General features: G+C 38.6%; 1 protein-coding gene across 1 annotated transcript in view; it reads left to right on the top strand.

Moving 5' to 3' along the window:
- Positions 1 to 866: 866 nt before the first annotated feature.
- Positions 867 to 21,368, top strand: part of IHO1 (interactor of HORMAD1 1) — a 25,601-nt gene continuing 5,099 nt past the window's right edge. The window contains exons 1-5 of the mRNA XM_059075756.2: positions 867 to 922; positions 3,419 to 3,593; positions 4,628 to 4,791; positions 18,262 to 18,310; positions 18,508 to 18,595. Of these exons, the coding sequence (XP_058931739.1) occupies positions 867 to 922; positions 3,419 to 3,593; positions 4,628 to 4,791; positions 18,262 to 18,310; positions 18,508 to 18,595 (532 nt within the window). The remainder of the gene's footprint in view (positions 923 to 3,418; positions 3,594 to 4,627; positions 4,792 to 18,261; positions 18,311 to 18,507; positions 18,596 to 21,368) is intronic.

Raw genomic sequence — 21,368 nt, 5'->3', positions numbered from 1 at the left:
ACAAATGCATCTATTTTTCTAGAAAATTAGAAAACTTCAATGTAACAAATTTCTCTAAACAAGGTTAAATTATATGAAAAGTATACTAAAATATCTATATTTGTTCAGAACTTATGTTTCATTTTATCTTGATCTATATTGGGGAGCTTATATGTGTGGGAATCATTTTCTGATGCCTTCAGTGGTAATATACAATCTGATAGATGTGAATGTTCTGTGGGATCAGGGAGACAAAATTTAGAAATTGGGCTTGTTTCATAAAATCCAGGCTCAATGATCATCATAATGAACTGTATTACACAGTATGTTGGATTGGCAGTGAGGAGAGTAGGACACTGCTTGTAAGAGGCGTGGGAAGGCACTTTTGCCCAAAGCACTCACTCTTCAACTAGCTTCTTACTGCCCAAATTCCACAGCTCTCTTGGCATTCCAATATCCTATGGACTGAGAAGAATAAGTCTTCTTGGGAAAGGTTATAGATTAAGTCATTCATTGTATAGGCAGTGAAAGAGGTGTTTATTGGTCTTTTTCTAAAAGCAGATTATTAGTAGGCTGGCAGAACAAGAAATGAGAGCAAAGGATGGAAGGCAAATTTACTGTTTCACAGGTGGCTGGGCTCTCTCTGGTATCAAGGAGGGGAATTTGTATGCAATTTAACTGCAAAAAAACCCCAAAACAAACCACAAAACCTATTTCTGGCACATAGGTAATGGGAATTTTCACCAATTGGATGTGAATATAACTGCTGAGATGTCCTCGTCTACATATAATAGTCACCAGTAAAGTAATCTTTGGAAAAAATTATAATATGTTAACCTTTTAAATGAATGTTCCTCTCTTCTTTTTAAAAGGAATAATTATAAGACATGAATTTTAATGTCTGGAATATCAAAGAGATGCTCAGTATTCCCTCAGGCTCTGGGTGAGTTTTCTGGTTATATACTCTGATAGTTCAGAGGATCTTATAGTTGCATTGATTTCATAGAAACAGGCTCCCCTTCCTATTATTTTATAGTAATAGGGTTACCCGATATAGCTTCTTCCCTTTCTCTTCCCCTCTCTTGTCACCACTGCACCCTCCCATATTTGTCTTTTTCCTTTTGCCTATTTTCTGATTATAATAGCAGTATCAATGGCTATGTGTATTAATTGAGTAATGACTCTGTCCAGCACTGGACCTAGGGACTATGAGAGTTAGACATGGTCCAACATCTGGAAACTCTCACCTCATTTGGAGCAATTGCTATTGAAACATCAAGGACCAAACTCAAGACAATGTTCAGATAAGTGTTCAATTGTGTAGTACAATTTGTAGGCACCATGAAATCAAGAACCACTCCAACTGTTGACAGGGCTCATTGAGATACTGCCCCCTCTACTACTTCACTGAGGTACTTAGGTGTCCACTAGCCATGCAGTAGGCCTGCCATTGCTAACTTGGTGGGCGTACCCCAGAAGTAGTATATATTAAGGGATTTCCAATTGTTTTGGTATGCTTTTATCATTGGATAGTTTGTTTTCTTCCTAACACCTTCCTAAAGACAGCAAAAAACCTAAAACGTTGTTGTTGTTCTTAAAAAGAAAAAAAGAGCTTACAGTTGATACAAAGTAGGGGGAAAAAATCTATGCTTAATTCCAGATCGTAGCTTTAAGATGTAAATCCTACAGGACTTCTGTAGGCTTACAGAGTTGTTTCTTTTCCAGCCCAACTAATTATTTTCTTTGACCTAAGAGCGGGGAGACACAGAGAGCTATTTAGCTATTTTGAGCAGTGATTATGCAAACCATATTATATGTGTGCAGCCTATTACCTTAGCTAATCTTAGAAAATAATTATATGAGTCAAAATAATTTCTCTGTTCTGAGCAAGTAGGGTTTCTTTTTGTCTTGTATTAATAAATAATGATTCCTTTAGCTTAGAATATGTACTTATAAGCTATCTATTTTAAATCTAACATTTGGAAATGATCTGCATGTGTGTGTTTTAATGAAAAGCATGTTTTCTTGGGTTACACAACAGCATTAAGTAACACAAATTGTTACTGAGGTGTCTTTCAAGTAAAAACTTGAAGACTATATGTTTTACTTGTCTGTCCACTTATGTGCTGTCTCTGTAGTAGGCTTAGTACACTTTGTTCAAGTGTGATTTGTATCATTATCAATGTCATTATCCCCTTCATATGTCAGATTTAGACTGGCATAGGTATCCATGGGAAGCAAGTTGGAAGTCCACAGCTGGAAGTATTCAGAACAAGCAAGGATAAGACACTAAAAGTGTGAAAGGGAATAACACAATGTTCAATGGATCTTTCTGTGTGCAAACCTGAGTTGATCATATTCTTCAGTCTGGATGAGGCCTATTTTAGTCTGCTTGGGCTGCCATAACAGAGTATAATAAACTGGATGGCTTAAACAACAGAAATTTATTTTCTCACATTTCTGGAGATTGAAAGTCCTAGAACCCTATGCCAGCGTGATTGGTTTTGGGTGAGGACTCCCTTCTTGGCTTGCAGACAGCTGCCTTTTTCTGTGTTCTCACATGGTGGAGAGAGAAAGAATGAGGGCAAGCTCTTTGGTGTCTCTTCTTAAAAGGACACTAATCCCATCACAAGGGTCCCACTCTCCTCACCTCATCGAACCCTAATTACCTTCTAAAGGCCCCATTTCCAAAAACCGTCAAAATAGAGCTTAGGGCTTCAACAAATGAGTTTTGGGAGGACACAAACATTCAGTCCATATCTAGGTCTATCTTGTGTTTGTTGTATTATAGCTCCTTCTCTCCCTCCAATCCTGCTCCTTTCCTTCCCTATAGACACACAATCTAGGAGAGTTAATATGTATCCTTCCAATTAACCTTCTACATACTCAGTTACATACTTGTTTGGTGTGTATGATGTAGCCTTATAAATTACATTAATGTATGAGAGAGTTCATTAAATTTTTACTTTTTCTGCACTCAAAAATTATATTTTTGAGACTTATCCATATGGTTACATGTAAATCTAGCTTACTGCTTCTGACTACTGCATCAGTTATATGCATAAGCCATATTTTATTTTTAATCTATTCCCTTAGTGATGAACAAATTCAACCTTTTAAAAGATAATGTTCTCTTAATCCCTAAAGATTTTGTGAACTTTGATCTCCAAAATGGTGTTATAGTCCATAATGTTATAGTACAAGGAATAATGGTGTTAGTCCTTAATGTTTGAAATTCCATCTGATTGTTCCCAGGTTGTTGTAATTGAAATGTCTGGCATTCAAAATTTCCTTGTTTCTTTACAGGTAGTACTGGCAGTGTGCAGGGGACTAGGAGGTCAAACAAAGCTAGCATTCTTCCTAGAATATTCTAAAATAGTTTTGAATTATGGTTTCATTTGCCCACTTGATATACTTGTATTTTCTTGCTTAATTTCAGGGCCACTAAGTCATCTAACTGGAATAATAATCAGACTGACTACTCTAGTCTCAGTGATTCCCAGTTCCTTTTTGGATCCCAGTTCTGTCCAGAAAATTCAGAGACCCCGTCAACACCCTTGGACTTTGGTGTCCACTTGAGACATCCAAAACAGTCGCAACAGAATTCTCTGGATGTAAGTCTGAATTCCAGAATTTCTCTGCACATGTTTCATGGTCATTATGGACATAAACTGTAAAGAAGACTTATTCTGCTGGGTTATATTTTAGAGTTGTACATCTCTAAGGATTACTGTCCTAAATAGATTTGTGCTTGATTGGTGACTCATTTGACTTGGTAGTGTGAAATGGAAAACATATTTATATTTGCATTTTCTTCCATTACTAAAATAATATATTAGAATAGTGCCAGTACTTTGACTACTCCTAGGGAGTGCCAAATATTGCATGACATTTAACTCCTTGAAGAAGGAGATGAGGATATTGAGGCCTAAGCTGATGAATAAGGGCCATAATTAGGAACAGAATCTCTTGATTTTTTGAGACCAGCCTATCTTATTTTGTGAGTCAGAAATATTTTTATTATTTACTTATTTTGATGTAGAACTAGATTTAACTTTATACACAGACTTAACTGCATCTTATAGGGACTTAATGAATAAGATTAGGTCGATACTTTAAGTTAGTAAGGTATGATCTGAGATAAATATTTTAGTACAAAAATTGGTACCCAGTGATATGAAGGAGTAAATGTACTGCCTGAATGTTCCAGAGTAAGTTTTGCCACAGAATGAAGGAAATGGCTCACCATATGCCTGCATCACATGTCAAATTTATCAACAAGTCTAGTTCATCAGCAACTGAGCAACAGAAATTTGAGTTAAACTTATTAATATAAAAACTTTAACACATCATCTCAAGATGGCATAATTTTCTGTTGCTGCCTTTAAATTTATGCAATTGATTTTAAGCCATTTTAGCTGACATTTTAAATACCTCTGGTCTGGTAAGGCAGAAATTATATTAGTAAAAAGAGTTGCTTTGTTTTAATATAATTTTCTGGTACATATGAAATAAAAAGGAAATACTACATGCTATATTGTATTTTATGGTTTGCACTTAAGTGTGACTCTGCTTTGTATAGAAAATAGTGCATGCTATAAATATTTTTATGTGTGAAATGCTATGATTTTTTTTTTCCATTGAACAGAGTGAACCTAGTATTTTCATAAAGTACCAAACAAAACCCCAGCTGTTTGGAAGAGATACAAAAGATGGAGGCTTATTTCCTCTTCCTTTGTCAGTTGGAAAATCAAAAGGCCTCTTGGAACAGTTTGAGGAGAAAAAGAAAAGTGAAAAAGACAAATGTGACAGGTACACAAACCTTTCAAGTGGATAAGACAGCTCCTCTCTTCTGAGCGAAATAGAAAATGGAATGTCAGTAGTCGAAAAATTCAGTTTCGGTATGATAGCATTCTTGCCCTTACAGCTCATCTAATAATTACTCTTTATTTGCGTTCTTGTCAGTGTGACTTATGTCTGCCACAGTTTTGGCCTCTCTGAATATTATTTTTTTTTTGTGGTTCGCGGGCCTCTCACTGTTGTGGCCTCTCCCGTTGCGGAGCACAGGCTCCGGATGCGCAGGCTCAGCGGCCATGGCTCACGGGCCCAGCCGCTCCGCGGCATGTGGGATCTTCCCGGACCGGGGCACGAACCCATGTCCCCTGCATCAGCAGGCGGATTCTCAACCACTGCGCCACCAGGGAAGCCCCTGGCCTCTCTGAATATTAAGCTAAAGAACTTCTCAGAGAAATGCAATATTCAAGTAATGTTATATTTATTCTGCCTAAAATTCTGCCCTTTAATTTTTTTTTTTTCAGATCATCAGAATTAGGAAATTAGTTAACATTTGTTTTAGGGTCAAGAATATAGCACATGAATTCTCAAGTCATAGTTCAGGCTGATTTTCTCACTTTGAAATGGTATTTTTAAAGATATACCCTAAATTTTATATGTATTCTTATTCACTACATATATATGTGTGTGTATATATATAAGCAAATATAAGGGGGCTACTATATTAATTTGTAAATGAATAAGTGGCAGTCACTGAGGAAATTAACTTGTTCATTTCTTGGTAGTAAGTTATTAACAGGACATCTTTGGGTATCATAGAAATCATAACACCCAAGCAGAAATATACTTTATTATTTCTGTAACAGTAAAGATGTATCACTTAGCATCACCACTAGTACTTTCATGTCGAAAGAGGCAGAATTTCTTTAAAAATTCTAGATTAGGAATTCTTTAAAATTAGGAATTCTTTAAAAGATTAGGTATGTTTTATACTGTATACTTACATTCCTTTAGTGAGAAAAGCAAAATGCTCTATACGAAGTGTTTGATTCTGCTGATAAACAATTCCCAGATGCTGACAGACTTCTTTCCCCTAGGAATCTAGGCTCTAGGACTCATAATGATGGTAGAGTACTGCGGATGATCAGGCTCCTCTCATCTTACTGCTTCAGATAAATTGTCTTAATTTTTTTGTTCTCTGGGCTTTTGGATTACATTTTGTTTGATCAAGATTTCTGTAGCTAAGGCACTTGCCTGGTGGTCCAGTGGCTAAGACTCCATGCTCCCAATGCAGGGGGCCCAGGTTTGATCCCTGGTAGGGGAACTAGATCCCACATGCTGCAACTAAAAAGAAAAAGATCCAGCATACCGCAACTAAGACCCAGTGCAGCCAAACAAATAAACAAACAAATAAGATTTCTGTAGCTAAAAAAAAAAACTTTTTTTGAAACATTAAGTCCTTCTTGATATTTCCTTCCTCCCTTCCTCCCTCCCTCCCTCCCTCCCTTCCTTTCTTTATTTCATTTCCTTCTTTTTTTTTTGTAGTGAAATGAGTTTCTTTTTTTTTTGGCCATGTGGTTTGTGGGATCTTAGTTCCCAGACCAGGGATTGAACCCAGGCCCTTGGCAGTGAGAGCATGGAGTCCTAACCACTGGACTGCCAGGGAATTCCCAGAAATGAGTTTCTGTTAATGATTATTTACAAGATGGCTGGCAAAAAATAAATAGCATTTATATAGAGAGAACAGATGATAAGGACACTGAAGAATCTCTTCTCTATTTAAAAAATTTCAAGCTTACAATATTGATTTAAATGCTAAGCAGATAATCATAATTTTAATAAATTCTGGCAAAAACAAACCCCAAGATTTTAGATCCCTTGTTTTCTGTCAAAAGTGCTTATCAGAAATGTGGTGAGGAATGAGAAATTTTTAAATGAGAAAGAGAAAGGATACCACTGTACATTTGGAAGTAGGAAAATGATAAGGCATGGTACAGAGTTCAAACATAAAGAGATGCTACAAATCAATAAGACATGGATTTACATATTGTGTTTTGAAAGTACATGTTTTCCCAAATGTATAGAAAGGGCATATGAGGTTAAGATATCTCAAAAGAAGCCTTAATCATTCAGATTGCATTTGTTATGACTCAAATAAAAACCCACCTCAAACTAGCCTGGACAAAAAGGAGGATATATTAGCTCTCTTAACCAATCTGGGAAGGACGGGGAATGAAATGAAATCAGAATCTTTCTCTTTTCTGTGCTTCTCTCTCCATCTATACTTCATTCTCTCCTACTAGAGACCAGCTTCCTATTAACACAGAAAAAGAGACTCTCACCTCTTAGTTTCAATTTGAAAATCCTAGTGAAAGCTTCTGATGGGCTTGTTTATTGGGTTGTGGCGGGGGTGAGGGGAGGGGGCTGTGACTGGAAGTCCTCACCAGAATCACTTTGTGGATGCAGAAAGAAGCAATTCCCCATTAGAGCTGGATGCTGGGCACACCAGACAATGGATATCCATTACCCAGATTCTTATTTTTTAATCAGTCATATTTGAGAAAACAGATCACTCTCATAACCAATGAATAACCTCAGGACCACAAATAGATTAAAATGAACCATGGGGACTTCCCTGGTGGCGCAGTGGTTAAGAATCCGCCTGCCAATGCAGGGGACATGGGTTCGAGCCCTGGTCTGAGAAGATCCCACATGCCATGGAGCAACTAAGCCCATGCGCTGCAACTACTGAGCCTGCGCTCTAGAGCCCGTGAGTCACAACTACTGAGCCTGTGTGCCACAACTACTGAAGCCCACATGCCTAGAGTTCGTGCTCCACAACAAGAGAAGCCACCGCAGTGAGAAACCCGCGCACCGCAAGGAAGAGTAGCCCCCACTCACTGCAACTAGAGAAAGCCTGCATGCAGCAACAAACACCCAACACAGCCAAAAATAAATAAATAAAATAAATAAATTTTTTTTAAAAAAGAAAACATATGGATGGCAAGTTTTATACATGAAACTTTTGGATGGCAAGTTTTATACATGAAACTTTTGTACATGAAAAGTTTCTCAACTCCATTAGTCATTTTGGAAATAAAAATTGAAATCATAATGAGATATTACTACTTATCTGTTAGCGTGGCTAAAATTAAAACAAACAAAAACTGACAATACCAAGTGCCGAGCAAGGATATAGACCAAATGGAAATCTTGCTGGTGGAAATGCAAAATGATACAGCCCCTTTGGAAATGTTTGACAGTTTCTTATAAAATTAAACATAATTTACTATATGGCTCTGCAGTTCTACTCTTAGGTATTTATCCTAGATAAATGAAAATTTATGTTTACACAGAAGTCTATGCAGTAACATTTATAGTAGCCTTGCTCATAATCACCAGAAACTGTGCACAACCCAAATGTCTTTTGATGTATGAATGGATAAACAAACTATGGTATGTCCATATGATGGAACACTACCCAGCAATGAAAAGGAATAAACTATTGCTATACAACAACATGACTGAATCTCAAAAGCACTATGCTAAGTGAAAGAAATCACAAAGGTTACATACTCTTCTGATTCCATTTAAATGACATTCTGAGAAAAGCAAAACTATAGAGATGGGTATCAGATCAGTGATTACCAAGGGTTATGGGTGTGGGCTGGACATTACCACAAAGAGACAGCATGAAGGATTTTTTTTGGATACTGTCTTATATCCTGGTTGTGATGGTGGTTACATGAATCCTAATTTTGTGTTAAAACTCATAGAACTGTGTACACACACACACACACAAATTAATTTCATGTTAATTTAAATTTTTTAAAGTGTTAAAAATTATTAAAAGATATTGGGTGGTTCATTTTATTAGTTAGGATTATGTTCAGCTGCATGGACGTATATATACTCATTCTCATTATAATAATAGAAGTTTTTAAAAGATGTTTATTTTTCTTTAATGCAAAAATCATCCTGAAGTGTGTGGTCCAGGGCTAGAATGATGGCTCCATGGACCTCAAGGATCTGGCTCCTTCCAGCAGTGTGGTCTGCCATCCCTAAAGTATGACCCCCCTCCCTGCCCCTGCCATCCTCACAGTGCTTGGAGGCTGCTGGAATTCCAGCTGTTACATCAGAGTTCCAGACAACTGATGGATGAGTGAAGGCAGAAGGGTATCTTCCCATCCCTTTAGGATTCTTTTTTTTTTTCCCTTGGCCACGCCATGTATCTTGCAGGATCTCAGTTCCCCGACCAGGGATTGAACCCAGGCCCACGGCAGTGAAAGCACACAGTCCTAACCACTGGACTGCCAGGGAATTCCCTAGGATTCTTCTTGGAAGTTGCATGCAACACTTTTGCTTATATCTCACAGTGGCTAAAATTTACTCACATGGCCACACCTAGATGCAAGGGAGTCTGGGAATGTCATCTATCTGGGTGGCAGTGCATGGAGGGTGAGGATCAGGAATCTAATTTCCAAGGAAGAAAATGAGGCCAATTTAAGTTTCTGCCACAGTCGTACAATTGCCAACAACTACCTGCCATGGACAACTTCCCAAACAAAGTCTCAAAATTAGTCCAGGGCAGATTCTGCTGCCCACTACCCCCTGCCCAGAGTGTACTAGACCCTTCCCTGCATTGTAGTCAGTGTAGTCCTGGACACTTTTTTTTTTGTTTTGGATGTGGTCCCTTTTTAAGATCTTTATTGAATTTGTTACAAAATTGCTTCTGTTTCATGTTTTTTGGGGGTTTTTTTGGTGATTGTTTTATTGTTTTTTGGCTGCAAGGCATGTGGGATCTTAGCTCCCTGACCAGGGATCGAACCTGCACCCCCTGCACTGGAAGGCGAAGTCTTAACCACTGGACCACCAGGGAAGTCCCGAGTCCTGGACACTTTTACCCATCCCATGGCACTCCATCTTTCTACTACTATTGCCTCAGCAAACAGAAAAGAGAGCTCACAGTCTGTCCCTCCTGACTCCCATCTGGCAAGGCATGTGTGAGGGGAGAGCCCAGGGTTCAGGAAAAGCTCAGAAAGCAAGCCTCTGGCACCCTCAGCCTTAAAAGGAGGAAAGAGACTCTGCTTCTCCCCAAGATCCCTAACCTGAGGAGCTCCTCAAACAGGAAAGAGGGTCAGATGCAGAACAAACTAAAATAAAGAATCTAGACTTTTCACTCTAAGTATAAATTTGTAGATAATGTAGTAGAGGTTTCCTCCAATGCTTTGGGAGCCCTGAGGACAGGCTTCCAGCTCTGACTGGGGGCGTCAGGAAAGACTCCATCCAAGGGAGCACATCTAAACTGAGTGGGAGTTTTGGGCAGAGATCTTGGGTCTGTCAGATTTTCAAGTCTGCCTCTGAATCAACTTACTCTGTGAACCACCACTAACACTGTTTAATGTAACTCTGCTCTATTTTTGAGTATTTTCTTTCTTTCTTTTAAAATTTATTTATTTTATTTATTTATTATTTTTGGCTGCGTTGGGTCTTTGTTGCTGCGCACGGGCTTTCTCTAGCTGCGGCGAGCAGGGGCTACTCTTCGTTGCAGTGCACGGGCTTCTCATTGCAGTGGCTTCTCTTGTTGTGGAGCATGGGCTCTAGGTGCACAGGCTTCAGTAGTTGTAGCTTGTGGGCTCTAGAGTGCAGGCTCAGTAGTTGTGGCGCACGAGCTTAGTTGCTCTGTTGCATGTGGGATCTTCCCGGACCAGGGCTCGAACTCATGTCCCCTGCATTGGCATGTGGATTCTTAACCATTGCACCTTCAGGGAAGCCCTATTTTTGTGTATTTTCAAAAATAAAAATGGGATTGTTTCCTATGGACTATTTTGCAATCTGTTTTTTAAATTTAATAATATTTAATGATTATATTTCTGTTTCATCTACACAATCATTTCTGTGGTTGCACTGTACTCTATTATATGGACCATTTGGGGGTTATGTTTTAAATGTTTAATACAGCATGAGATATGCCAAGAATACACAATGAGATAATGTTAATCTTTTCAACTAATGATGTTGGAAAAACTGGGTCCTTATGCAAAAGAATGGAAAAGGACCCTTATCTTATACCATACACAAAAGTCAACTCAAAATGGATTAAAGACTTAAACATGAGACTTGAAACCATAGAACACCTAGAAGAAAACATAGGGAAAAATCTTCTTGACGTTGGTCCTGGCAATGATGTCTTGGATATGACACCAAAAGCACAGGCAATAAAAGGAAAAATAGACAAGTGGGATTACATCAAACTACAGGCATCCCTCAGTATCCAAAGGAGATTGGTTCCAGGAGACCCTACATATACCAAAATCCACTGATGCTCAAGTCCCATAGTCACCCCTCTATATCTTCAGGTTTTGAATCCACAAACTCAGCCAACTGCAGATGGAAATTTCTGTCCATGGTTGGATGAATTTGCACATGCAAAACCCTCGAACACAAAGGGCCAACTATATTTGTTGAAAAACATCTTCATATAAGTGGACCCATGAATATCAAACCTATGTTGTTTAAGGGTCAACTGTAAAAAGTTTCTGCACAGCAAACGAAACAAAGAAAATGAAAAGGCAGACTTTCCTGGTGGCGCAGTGATTAAGAATCTGCCTGCCAATGCAGGGGACATGGGTTTGATCCCTGGTCTGGGAAGATCCCACATGCTGCGGAGCAACTAAGCCCGTGTGCCACAACTACTGAGCCCACGTGCCACAACTACTGAAGCCCACACACCTAGAGCCGTGCTCTGCAACGAGAAGCCACCACAATAAGAAGCCCATGCACCTCAACGAACAGTAGCCCTGGCTCACCGCAACTAGAGAAAGCCCGCATGCAGCAATGAAGACCCAATGCAGCCAAAAGAAAAAAAGAAAATGAAAAGGCAACCCATGGAATAGAAAATATTTGCAAACCACATATTTGATAAAGGGTTAATATAAAACATATAAGGGGGCTTCCCTGGTGGTGCAGTGGTTGAGAGTCCGTCTGCCGATGCAGGGGACAAGGGTTCGTACCCTGGTCCGGGAAGATCCCACATGCCGTGGAGCGGCTAGGCCCGTGAGCCATGGCCACTGAGCCTGCGCGTCCAGAGCCTGTGCTCCGCAATGGGAGAGGCCATAACAGTGAGAGGCCCACGTACAGCACAAAAACAAACAAACAAACAAAAAAACCAAAATATCCGGATTAAAAGACAAGCAAAGGAATTGAATAGACAGTTCTCCAAAGAAGACATACTAATGGCTATCAGGTATATGAAAAGTGCTCAACTTTGCTAATTATAAGGGAAATGCTTATCAAAACCACAATTAGATATCATCTCACACGTCAGAATGGCTATCATTAAAAAAAATAACAGGCTTCCCTGGTGGCGCAGTGGTTGAGAATCCGCCTGCCGATGCAGGGGACACGGGTTCGTGCCCCGGTCCGAGAAGATCCCACATGCCGCGGAGCGGCTGGGCCCGTGAGCCATGGCCACTGAGCCTGCGCGTCCGGAGCCTGTGCTCCGCAACGAGAGAGGCCACAACAGTGAGAGGCCCACGTAGCACAAAAAAAAAAAAAAAAAAAAAAAAAAAAAAAAACAAATGCTGGCAAGTATATGGAGAAAAGTGAACTCTTGTACACTGTTGGTGGGAGTGGAAAGGGGTGCAGCCACTTTATTTTTTCTAATTTAAAAGAAAAAAAATTTTTTTGGCCATACTGCATGGCTTACAGGACCTCAGTTCCCTGACCAGGGATCAAACCTGCGTCCTCGGCAGTGAAAGCACAGAGTCCTAACCACTGGACTGCCAGGGAATTCCTTGGTGCCACCACTTTAGAAAACAGTATGGAGGTTCCACAAAAAATTATAAATAGAACTACCATATGATCCAGCAATTCCACTTCTAAGTATATACTCAAAGGAATTGAAATCAGGATCTTGAAGAGATATCTACACTCTCATGTTCATCGCAGTGTTATTTACAATAGCCAAGACATGGAAATAACCTAAATATCTATCAATGGATGAATGGAAAAGAAAATGTGGTATGTACATACAATGAAATATTTTTCAGCCTTAAAAAAGAAGGAAATCCTTCCAGTTGTGACAACATGAATGAACCTGGAGGACATTATGCTAAATGAAATAAGCCAGACATAGAAGGACAAATACTAAGTATATGCTACCACTTATATGAGGAGTGTAAAATAATCAAACTTATAGGAGCAGAGAGTAGAATGGTGGTTGTTGGTGGGGGAGTTGTGGGGGAAACAGGCAGAATTAGTCAAAGGGTACAAAGTTTCAGTTTATACAAGATGAATAAATCCTAGAGACCTGTACAGCATAGTGCCTATACTTGACAATGCTCTGTTGTATACTTTAAAATTTGGTAAGAGGGTAGATCTTTTTTAAGTGTTCTTATCCCTACTACTAATAAATAAAGAGGGTGGAAGGAAACTTGGAGGTGATGGATATATTTATGGCATAGATTGTGGAGATGGTTTCACAGTTGTATACTTATCTCCAAACTTGTATACATTAAAATATGTACAGTTTTTTGTGTGTTAATCATACCTCAATAAAGTAATTTTTAAAAAAACCCAACTTGAGTGCTGACCACTCAGAACAGATGATGACTACAAGCAATTGGCACAGCTATGTCCTTGTACAAGACTGGAAGTTCTTTTTGTTCAAAATTTCTAAAGCATTGCTCCATTGCCTTATAGCTTTCTGTGTGCTTTTAAGAGGTCTGCTGCCATTCTGATTCCTGATCCTGTGTATGTCACTTGCAATTTTATTTCTGGAAATTTTTAGTATCTTCTCATTATCCTTAGAGTTTGGAAATTTTACAGCAATGTGGTTTGATGTGGCTTGTCATAGCCCTGGGCATTGGGCAATTACTTTTGACCTATAACTTGTGTCTTTCGGTTTGGGGAAGTTTTCTTTTATTATATCCTTGAAAACCTCCTTTTCACTCTCCTTTTTTCCTGGATCTCCAATTTTGGGCATGCATTGAATCTCCTGCATTGATCCTCTAATTTTTTTTTTTTTACTACCTACTTATTTTTCATCTCTTTGTCTTTTGCTCTATTTTCCATCATATTTCCATACTGTATCTTCTAGTTATTCTATTTGTTTAATTTCTGCTATTTTTAATTTATAAGTTCCCTTTCTTAGTCTCTGCTTTTATACTTCAATAGCATTCTGTTCTCATCCTTAATTCATTAAATTTTTTTTTATTTTACTATTTTTATTGTTTTCAGGTAATGTCTTAATCTTATTCATAAAATCATAAGGTTTGTAGATTTCCAAATAGTTCTATCAAATTCTTCTTTTAAAGTCAGTCTTTTGGACAATCCTGCAGCCTGTGGAATGAAAGCCACATTCACAGAAAGAGAGACAAAATGAAAAGGCAGAGGACTATGTACCAGATGAAGGAACAAGATAAAACTCCAGAAAAACAACTAAATGAAGTGGAGATAGGCAACCTTCCAGAAAAATAATTCAGAATAATGATAGTGAAGATGATCCAGGACCTCAATAAAAGAATGGAGGCAGGATCGAGAAGATGCAAGAAACGTTTAACAAAGACCTAGAAGAATTAAAGAACAAACATCTAGAAAAATTAAAGAACAAACAAACAGAGATGGATAATACAATAACTGAAATGAAAAATACACTAGAAGGAATCAATAGCAGAATAACTGAGGCAGAAGAATGGATAAGTGACCTGGAAGACAGAATGGGTGGAATTCACTGCCATGAAACAGAATAAAGAAAAAAGAATGAAAAGAAAGAAAACAGCCTAAAAGGCCTCTGGGACAACATTAAGTGCACCAACATTCTCATTATAGGGGTCCCAGGAGGAGAAGAGAGAGAGAAAGGACCCAAGAAAATATTTGAAGAGATTATGGTTGAAAACTTCCCTAACATGGGAAAGGAAATAGCCACCCAAGTCCAGGAAGCACAGAGAGTCCCAGGCAAGATAAACCCAAGGAGAAACATGCTAAGACACATAGTAATCAAACTGAGAAAAATTAAAGACAAAGAAAAATTATTAAAAGCAACAAGGGAAAAAATGACAAATAACATACAAGGGAACTCCTCCCATAAGGTTAATAGCTGATTTCTCAGCAGAATCTCTACAAGCCAGAAGGAAGTGGCATGATATATTTAAAATGATGAAAGGTGAGAACCTACAACCAAGATTACTCTACCTGGCAAGGATCTCATTGAGATTCGATGGTGAAATCAAAAGCTTTACAGACAAGCAAAAGCTAAGAGAATTCAGCACCACCAAACCAGCTCTACAACAAATGCTAAAGGAACTTCTCTAAGTGGGAAACATGAGAAGAAAAGGACCTACAAAAACAAACCCCAAACAATTAAGAAAACAATAATAGGAACATGCATATCAATAATTACTCTAGACGTGAATGGATGAAATGCTCCAATCAAAAGACACAGGCTTGTTGAATGGATACAAAAACAAGACCCATATATATGCTGTCTACAAGAGACCCACTTCAGACCTAGGGACACATACAAACTGAAAGTGAGGGTATGGAAAAAGATATTCCATGCAAATGGAAATCAAAAGAAAGCTGGAGTAGCAATACTCATATCAGACAAAATAGACTTTAAAATAAAGAATGTTACAAGAGACAAGGAAGGACACTACATAATGATGAGGGAATCAATCCAAGAAGAAGATATAACAATTATAAATATATATGCACCCAACAAAGGAGCACCTCAATACATAAGGCAACTACTAACAGCTATAAAAGAGGAAATTGACAGTAACACAATAATAGTGGGGCACTTTAACACCTCACTTACACCAATGGACAGGTCATCCAGACAGAAAATTAATAAGGAAACACAAGCTTTAAATGACACAATACCAGAGAAATTTAATTGATATTTATAGGACGTTCCATCCAAAAACAGCAGATTACACTTCTGAAGTGCACATGGAACATTCTCCAGAATAGATCACATCTTGTGTCACAAATCAAGCCTCGGTAAATTTAAGAAAATTGAAATCATATCAAGCATCTTTTCTGACCACAACGCTATGAGCTTAGAAATAAATTACAGGGAAAAAAACGTAAATAACACAAACACATGGAGGCTAAACAATACATTACTAAATAACCAAGAGATCACTGAAAAAATTAAAGAGGAAATCAAAAAATACCTAGAGACAAATGACAATGAAAACATGACGATCCAAAACCTATGGGATGCAGCAAAAGCAGTTCTAAGAGGAAAGTTTATAGCAATGGAATCCTACCTCAAGAAACAAGAGGGACATCCCTGGTAGCGCAGTGGTTCAGAATCCACCTGCCAATGCAGGGGACACGGGTTCCAGCCCTGGTCCAGGAAGATCCCATGTGCCGCGGAGCAACTCAGCCTGTGTGCCACAATTACTGAGCCTGCACTCTAGAGCCTGAAAAACACAACTACTGAGCCCGCGTGCCACAGCTACTGAAGCCCGTGCACCTAGAGCCCATGCTCCACAACAAGAGAAGCCACTGCAATGAGAAGCCCATGTACCACAACGAAGATTAGCCCCCATCTGCCACAACTAGAGAAAGCCCGCGCACAGCAATGAAGACCCAACGCAGCCATAAATAAATAAATAAATATTTAAAAAGAAACAAGAAAAATCTCAAATAAACAATCTAACCTTACACCTAAAGGAACTAGAGAAAGAAGAACAAACAAAACCCAAAGTTAGTAGAAGGAAAGAAATCATAAAGATCAGAGCAGAAATAAATGAAATAGAAACAAAGAAAAAAATAACAAAGACTTAATAAAACTAAAAGCTGGTTCTTTATGAAGATAAACAAAACTAATAAACGTTTAGCCAGACTCATCAAAAAAAGAGGGAGAGGACTCAAATCGATAAAATCAGAAATAAAAAAGAAGTTACAATGGACACTACAGAAATACAAAGCATCATAAGAGACTACTACAAGCAACTCTATGCCAATAAAATGGACAACCTGGAAGAAATGGACAAATTCTTAGAAAGGTATAACCTTCCAAGACTGAACCAAGAAGAAACAGAAAATATGAACAGACCTATCACAAGTAATGAAATTGAAACTGTGATTAAAACTCTTCCAACAAACAAAAGTTCAGGACCAGATGGCTTCATAGGTGAATTCTATCAAACATTTAGAAAAGAACTAACACCCATCCTCCTCAAACTCTTCCAAAAAGTTGCAGAGGAAGGAACACTCCCAAACTCATTATACGAGGCCACCATCACCCTGATACCAAAACCAGACAAAGATACTACAAAAGAAGAAAATTATAGACAAATACCACTGATGAATATAGATGCAAAAATCATCAACGTAATACTAGCAAACAATCCAACTACACATTAAAAGGATCATACACCATGATCAAGTGGGATTTATCCTAGGGATGCAAGGATTCTTCAACATATGCAAATCAATCAATGTAATATACCATATTAACAAACTGAAGAATAAAAACCATATGATCATCTCAATAGATGCAGAGAAAGCTTTTGACAAAATTCAACACCCATTTATGACAAGAACTCTCCAGAAAGTGGGCATAGAGGGAACCTACCTCAACATAATAAAGGCCATATACAACAAACCCACAGCAAACATCATTCTGAATGGTGAAAAACTGAAAGCATTTCCTCCAAGATCAGGAACAAGACAAGGATGTCCACTCTCACCACTATTATTTTTGGAAGTTCTAGCCATGGCAATCAGAGAAGAAAAAGAAATAACAAGAAAACATATTGGAAAAGAAGTAAAATTGTCACTGTTTGCAGATGACATGATACTATACATAGATTAAAAAATTTAAAAAATAAAGTCAGTCTTTTGGAGCATCCGTAAGACTTTGGTATAAAGAGTTGTCCTATTGGGGTTCAAGAACTGATATTTGCATTTGTATAGATTAAAGAAATAAAAATCTGTAAAAATTTTTAATGATGACTCTTGTCTGATTTTTTCAAAAGAGGAATATTTATTTGAGGAATAATTGTGAATTTTTCTTTTTCATTAGAAATTAATATTCCCAGAACTGTCTCTATATTATCTCATTCTTACTGTCAAAATAATAGCAATTAGATTAAGATGTATCCAGGAATTTTGGGCTATCAGAAAGAAGTCACTATCCTCTGAAGCCATGTTTGCCATAAAAATGAAAGTTGGTCTGTTCTACTGTAGTAACCACTTGAATTGCTAAAATGCAACCTCATTTAAGATCCATGTAGAGTAAATTTTAAAAAACAAAAAAGTGTTTTGCTTTGGAAATGATCAGGAAAAGTCAGTGTTCTCCTTTTTTCCATCTGGGCACTAAGGTTTCTCAGAGTTGAGTCTTCAACTCTGATCAAGCACCGTTTTGATGCTGCACTAGGTAGAGTCCAGCCATGTTCATGGAATCAATTCTGTTACATACTGTTTCAATATTTCACAAAGATTTACTTTCTTTTTTCTCTCCTATTTTAGTGAGACTCTATACAATTTCATTTCCCATATCAAAGAAAGCATTAACAGGGTAAGTATGCCACATTTCAAGGCATTAGAACATCTTGCATTTTAAGAAGTTTAATAATTATATTGTATTGACTTCTTTCTGTTCGTGTAGAATAGAAATATTTTAACTACCCTTTTTTATCATTAAATGACAGTTCACCAAGTTAATAAAATAAGGCAACTGTCTGTGAATTATTTCCTAATTTTGGGTTTCTTAAGTTACAGACATCTGTGGAAAAATCTGAGGAATTTCTCAGTTCCAGAAGCCAATCTATTTTGGAATCTTTGGAAACTGTGGCCAAGACATGTGAGTGTCTAGAGTTTGAGCTTATCAGCAGGGGGCACTGGTGAGCAGTGAATGTGAACTTTCTGACCCTAGCCAGATTTCTGCCAGTGGTGAGGTTCCATACAGTGTTTCAGATGAGAGAATGGGTACATAAGATTAGCCCTGAAGAGATGTGGAGCTGAACTAGGTAGCAGGCTCCACCTCTATATGGGAATGCTCTGGTCCCTCTATGACTTTTCTGAAGCACCAATCCTCCACCCAGTAACCCTGCTGCCTCAGGACTGATAGTTCTACCAGGTTTCTCATCTCACTGCCTGAAGTGAATCAAGGGCATCCCTGGTTCTCAAATGAATTTCTGGCTGTGTTGTCTATAAAGGTTCCCTTGCTCCCTTAGGACTTAGAAATAAAGACAGTGCTCCTTTAGGAGTTAGAAATACTCTAGTCACCTACTGTTCTTCTTGCTTCCTTCATTTCAATGAGAGCTGTTTTGTAGTGAATCACAGCATCTTTCTCAATTTCAGTTACAGCCTGTGGTTTGTAAAGTCCTCTGCTCTACCAATTAGTGATTTACAGTTAGATGAAACCATGGTTCAGGCCCTTATTTAACCATTACACAGGTCTTCTTAGGTGAACACTTCTCTGGAACCAACAGCTTCTCAGCTAAACAGCAAGATGATGACTGCATCTGCACTTGTTTGCATTTGTCTGTTTATTTTTTATTTTAAACAAATTGAAGTCAGCTTATTCAAATGCCATGGGATGGATTGCTCATGATTTACAAAAATTAATGCCTTTGGGTAACTTAGAAATTAATCCCCATCTGTCTACAAAGAAGCACTGTACAGTCTGCTGGCTTCCAACCTGAATATCCCACACACAGGGCAACTGTGCATCTGCTTGGAAACCAGTTCTGGAAGCCTAGGACTGTTACCCTCACAAGAAGAAGCAAGACAAAGAGCAGAAGGAAAAGGGATGCTTTCTTTGTTTCACATGAGAAAATAACTCATTTTAAGTGTACAAGGAAAGCACTCTCTTTACTTGTTATGTTTAAAACTGGGTGAAGTACAAAAAGGAGAATTGCAGCAAATGTGTGGCATTTAAGGCCCAGAATAGGGAATGGAAGTGCTCAAGGCCCCAACACAGGATGAAGGCAGAGAGAGGAGTAGAACTGAGACTGGCTTATAGTAAGCATGGGGATCCTGATCCCTCACCCCAGACGGGTTTCTTAACTTTCAGAGCTTAAGACTCAAGAGAGCCACATTGATAAGGCAAACAGTAACAAACACTGTGGTACTACATTAATTAAAAGCCAGGTTGTTCTTAAAAATAGGCACAAGGAGCCTGTCCAGAATCATTCCCTTTCTTGGTAGGTAGTGATCAGGAGCAGGAAGTTAGTCACTGAGAGAGGAACCAGGCAAATCCCCTGTCACATAGCTAGGCCCAGTCCAGCTAGCCTAGAACACTGAACTTGCCAGTCAGTGCATTCTGCAGGCTTTCAGTATGCACTCACTGTGCTTGTAAGGGGAGGGGGAAGATACTATGTGAAAGCACTGTCTTGGGTTATTATGTAATTCATACCTTCACAGAATGAGGTCATGAAATCTTTCCCCAGTCACATTCTGCCTGTACAACGAGAAGGATCACTCAAGGCCATCTAATCTAACTCCTCTTCTTCTTCAGCTGAGGACACCAAGGACCAGAGTAATAGAATAAATTACCAAGGCCATCCACATCTCACTTTATCTTGGGTTTAGGTGGGGTAATTAGTAGAAAGCAGTACTTTCACCTAATGCATATTAGTTCTATTGAAAAATATGGTCATTAGGAGAATAAAAAGGAGGGGCCACTATCAAAATCAGAGAATGACTCTTTTGGAAAATAGATAACTCCATATGTCAAAATTAATTCCATATGAATCAATATATTGTGTGGTGATTAAATCATTAAAAGAACTGTAAGAAGCATGAGCAACATTTTTATAATTTTAGACTGAGAAATGCCTTTCTGAGCAAGGCACATATAATTGTTGAGAAGAATGAGGTCCATCTATATGAACCATGTTGGAATGGAAATATTTATTAATTGTTAAATGAAAACAGCAAGGTGCTGCTTATGTGCACATAGTTTGCTCCAGGACACATCTTGTGGAGGAGTGAGATCAGTCAGTGAAAATTGGGAAGGGTGTCCTGAGAAAAAGGGGGACTGAGCAAACTCCTCTTGTACATGGAGGCTTCCAGACTCTTTCTCAGGTGGCTTTCATTAGCACAGCAGGGAGAGCAAAACTAGAGTTAAAGGAAAATCACTGGCCATCAGTGGAAAAGCATCAGAATATGACCTCATCTCAATGGAGCCCTTGTCAAATCACTAAAATAGAAATAAACAAAATCATCTTCGAGGACAGAGACAAGGTGGCGGGGAGTAGGAGGACCTTGAGCTCACCTCCTCTCACGAGCACACCAGAATCACAACTAACTGCTGAACAACCATCGATAAAAAAAGACTGGAATCTACCAAAAAAAGATATTCTACATCCAAAGACATAAAGAAGAAACCACGAGATGGTAGGGGTGGCACACTCACAATATAATCAAATCCCATACCACCCGGGTTGGCGACCCACAAACTGGAGAGTAATTATATCACAGAAGTTCTCTCACAGGAGTGAGAGCTCTGAGCCCCGTGCCAGGGTCCCCAGCCTAGGGGTCTGGCATGGGGAGGAAGAGCCCCCAGAGCATTTGGCTTTGAAGGGCAGGAGGGCTTGATTGCAGGAGTGCCACAGGACTGGGGAAAACAG

Source organism: Kogia breviceps, chromosome 10, assembly GCF_026419965.1.
Source record: "Kogia breviceps isolate mKogBre1 chromosome 10, mKogBre1 haplotype 1, whole genome shotgun sequence".
NCBI lineage: Eukaryota > Metazoa > Chordata > Mammalia > Artiodactyla > Physeteridae > Kogia > Kogia breviceps.
This window is presented reverse-complemented; position numbering and strand designations above follow the sequence as displayed.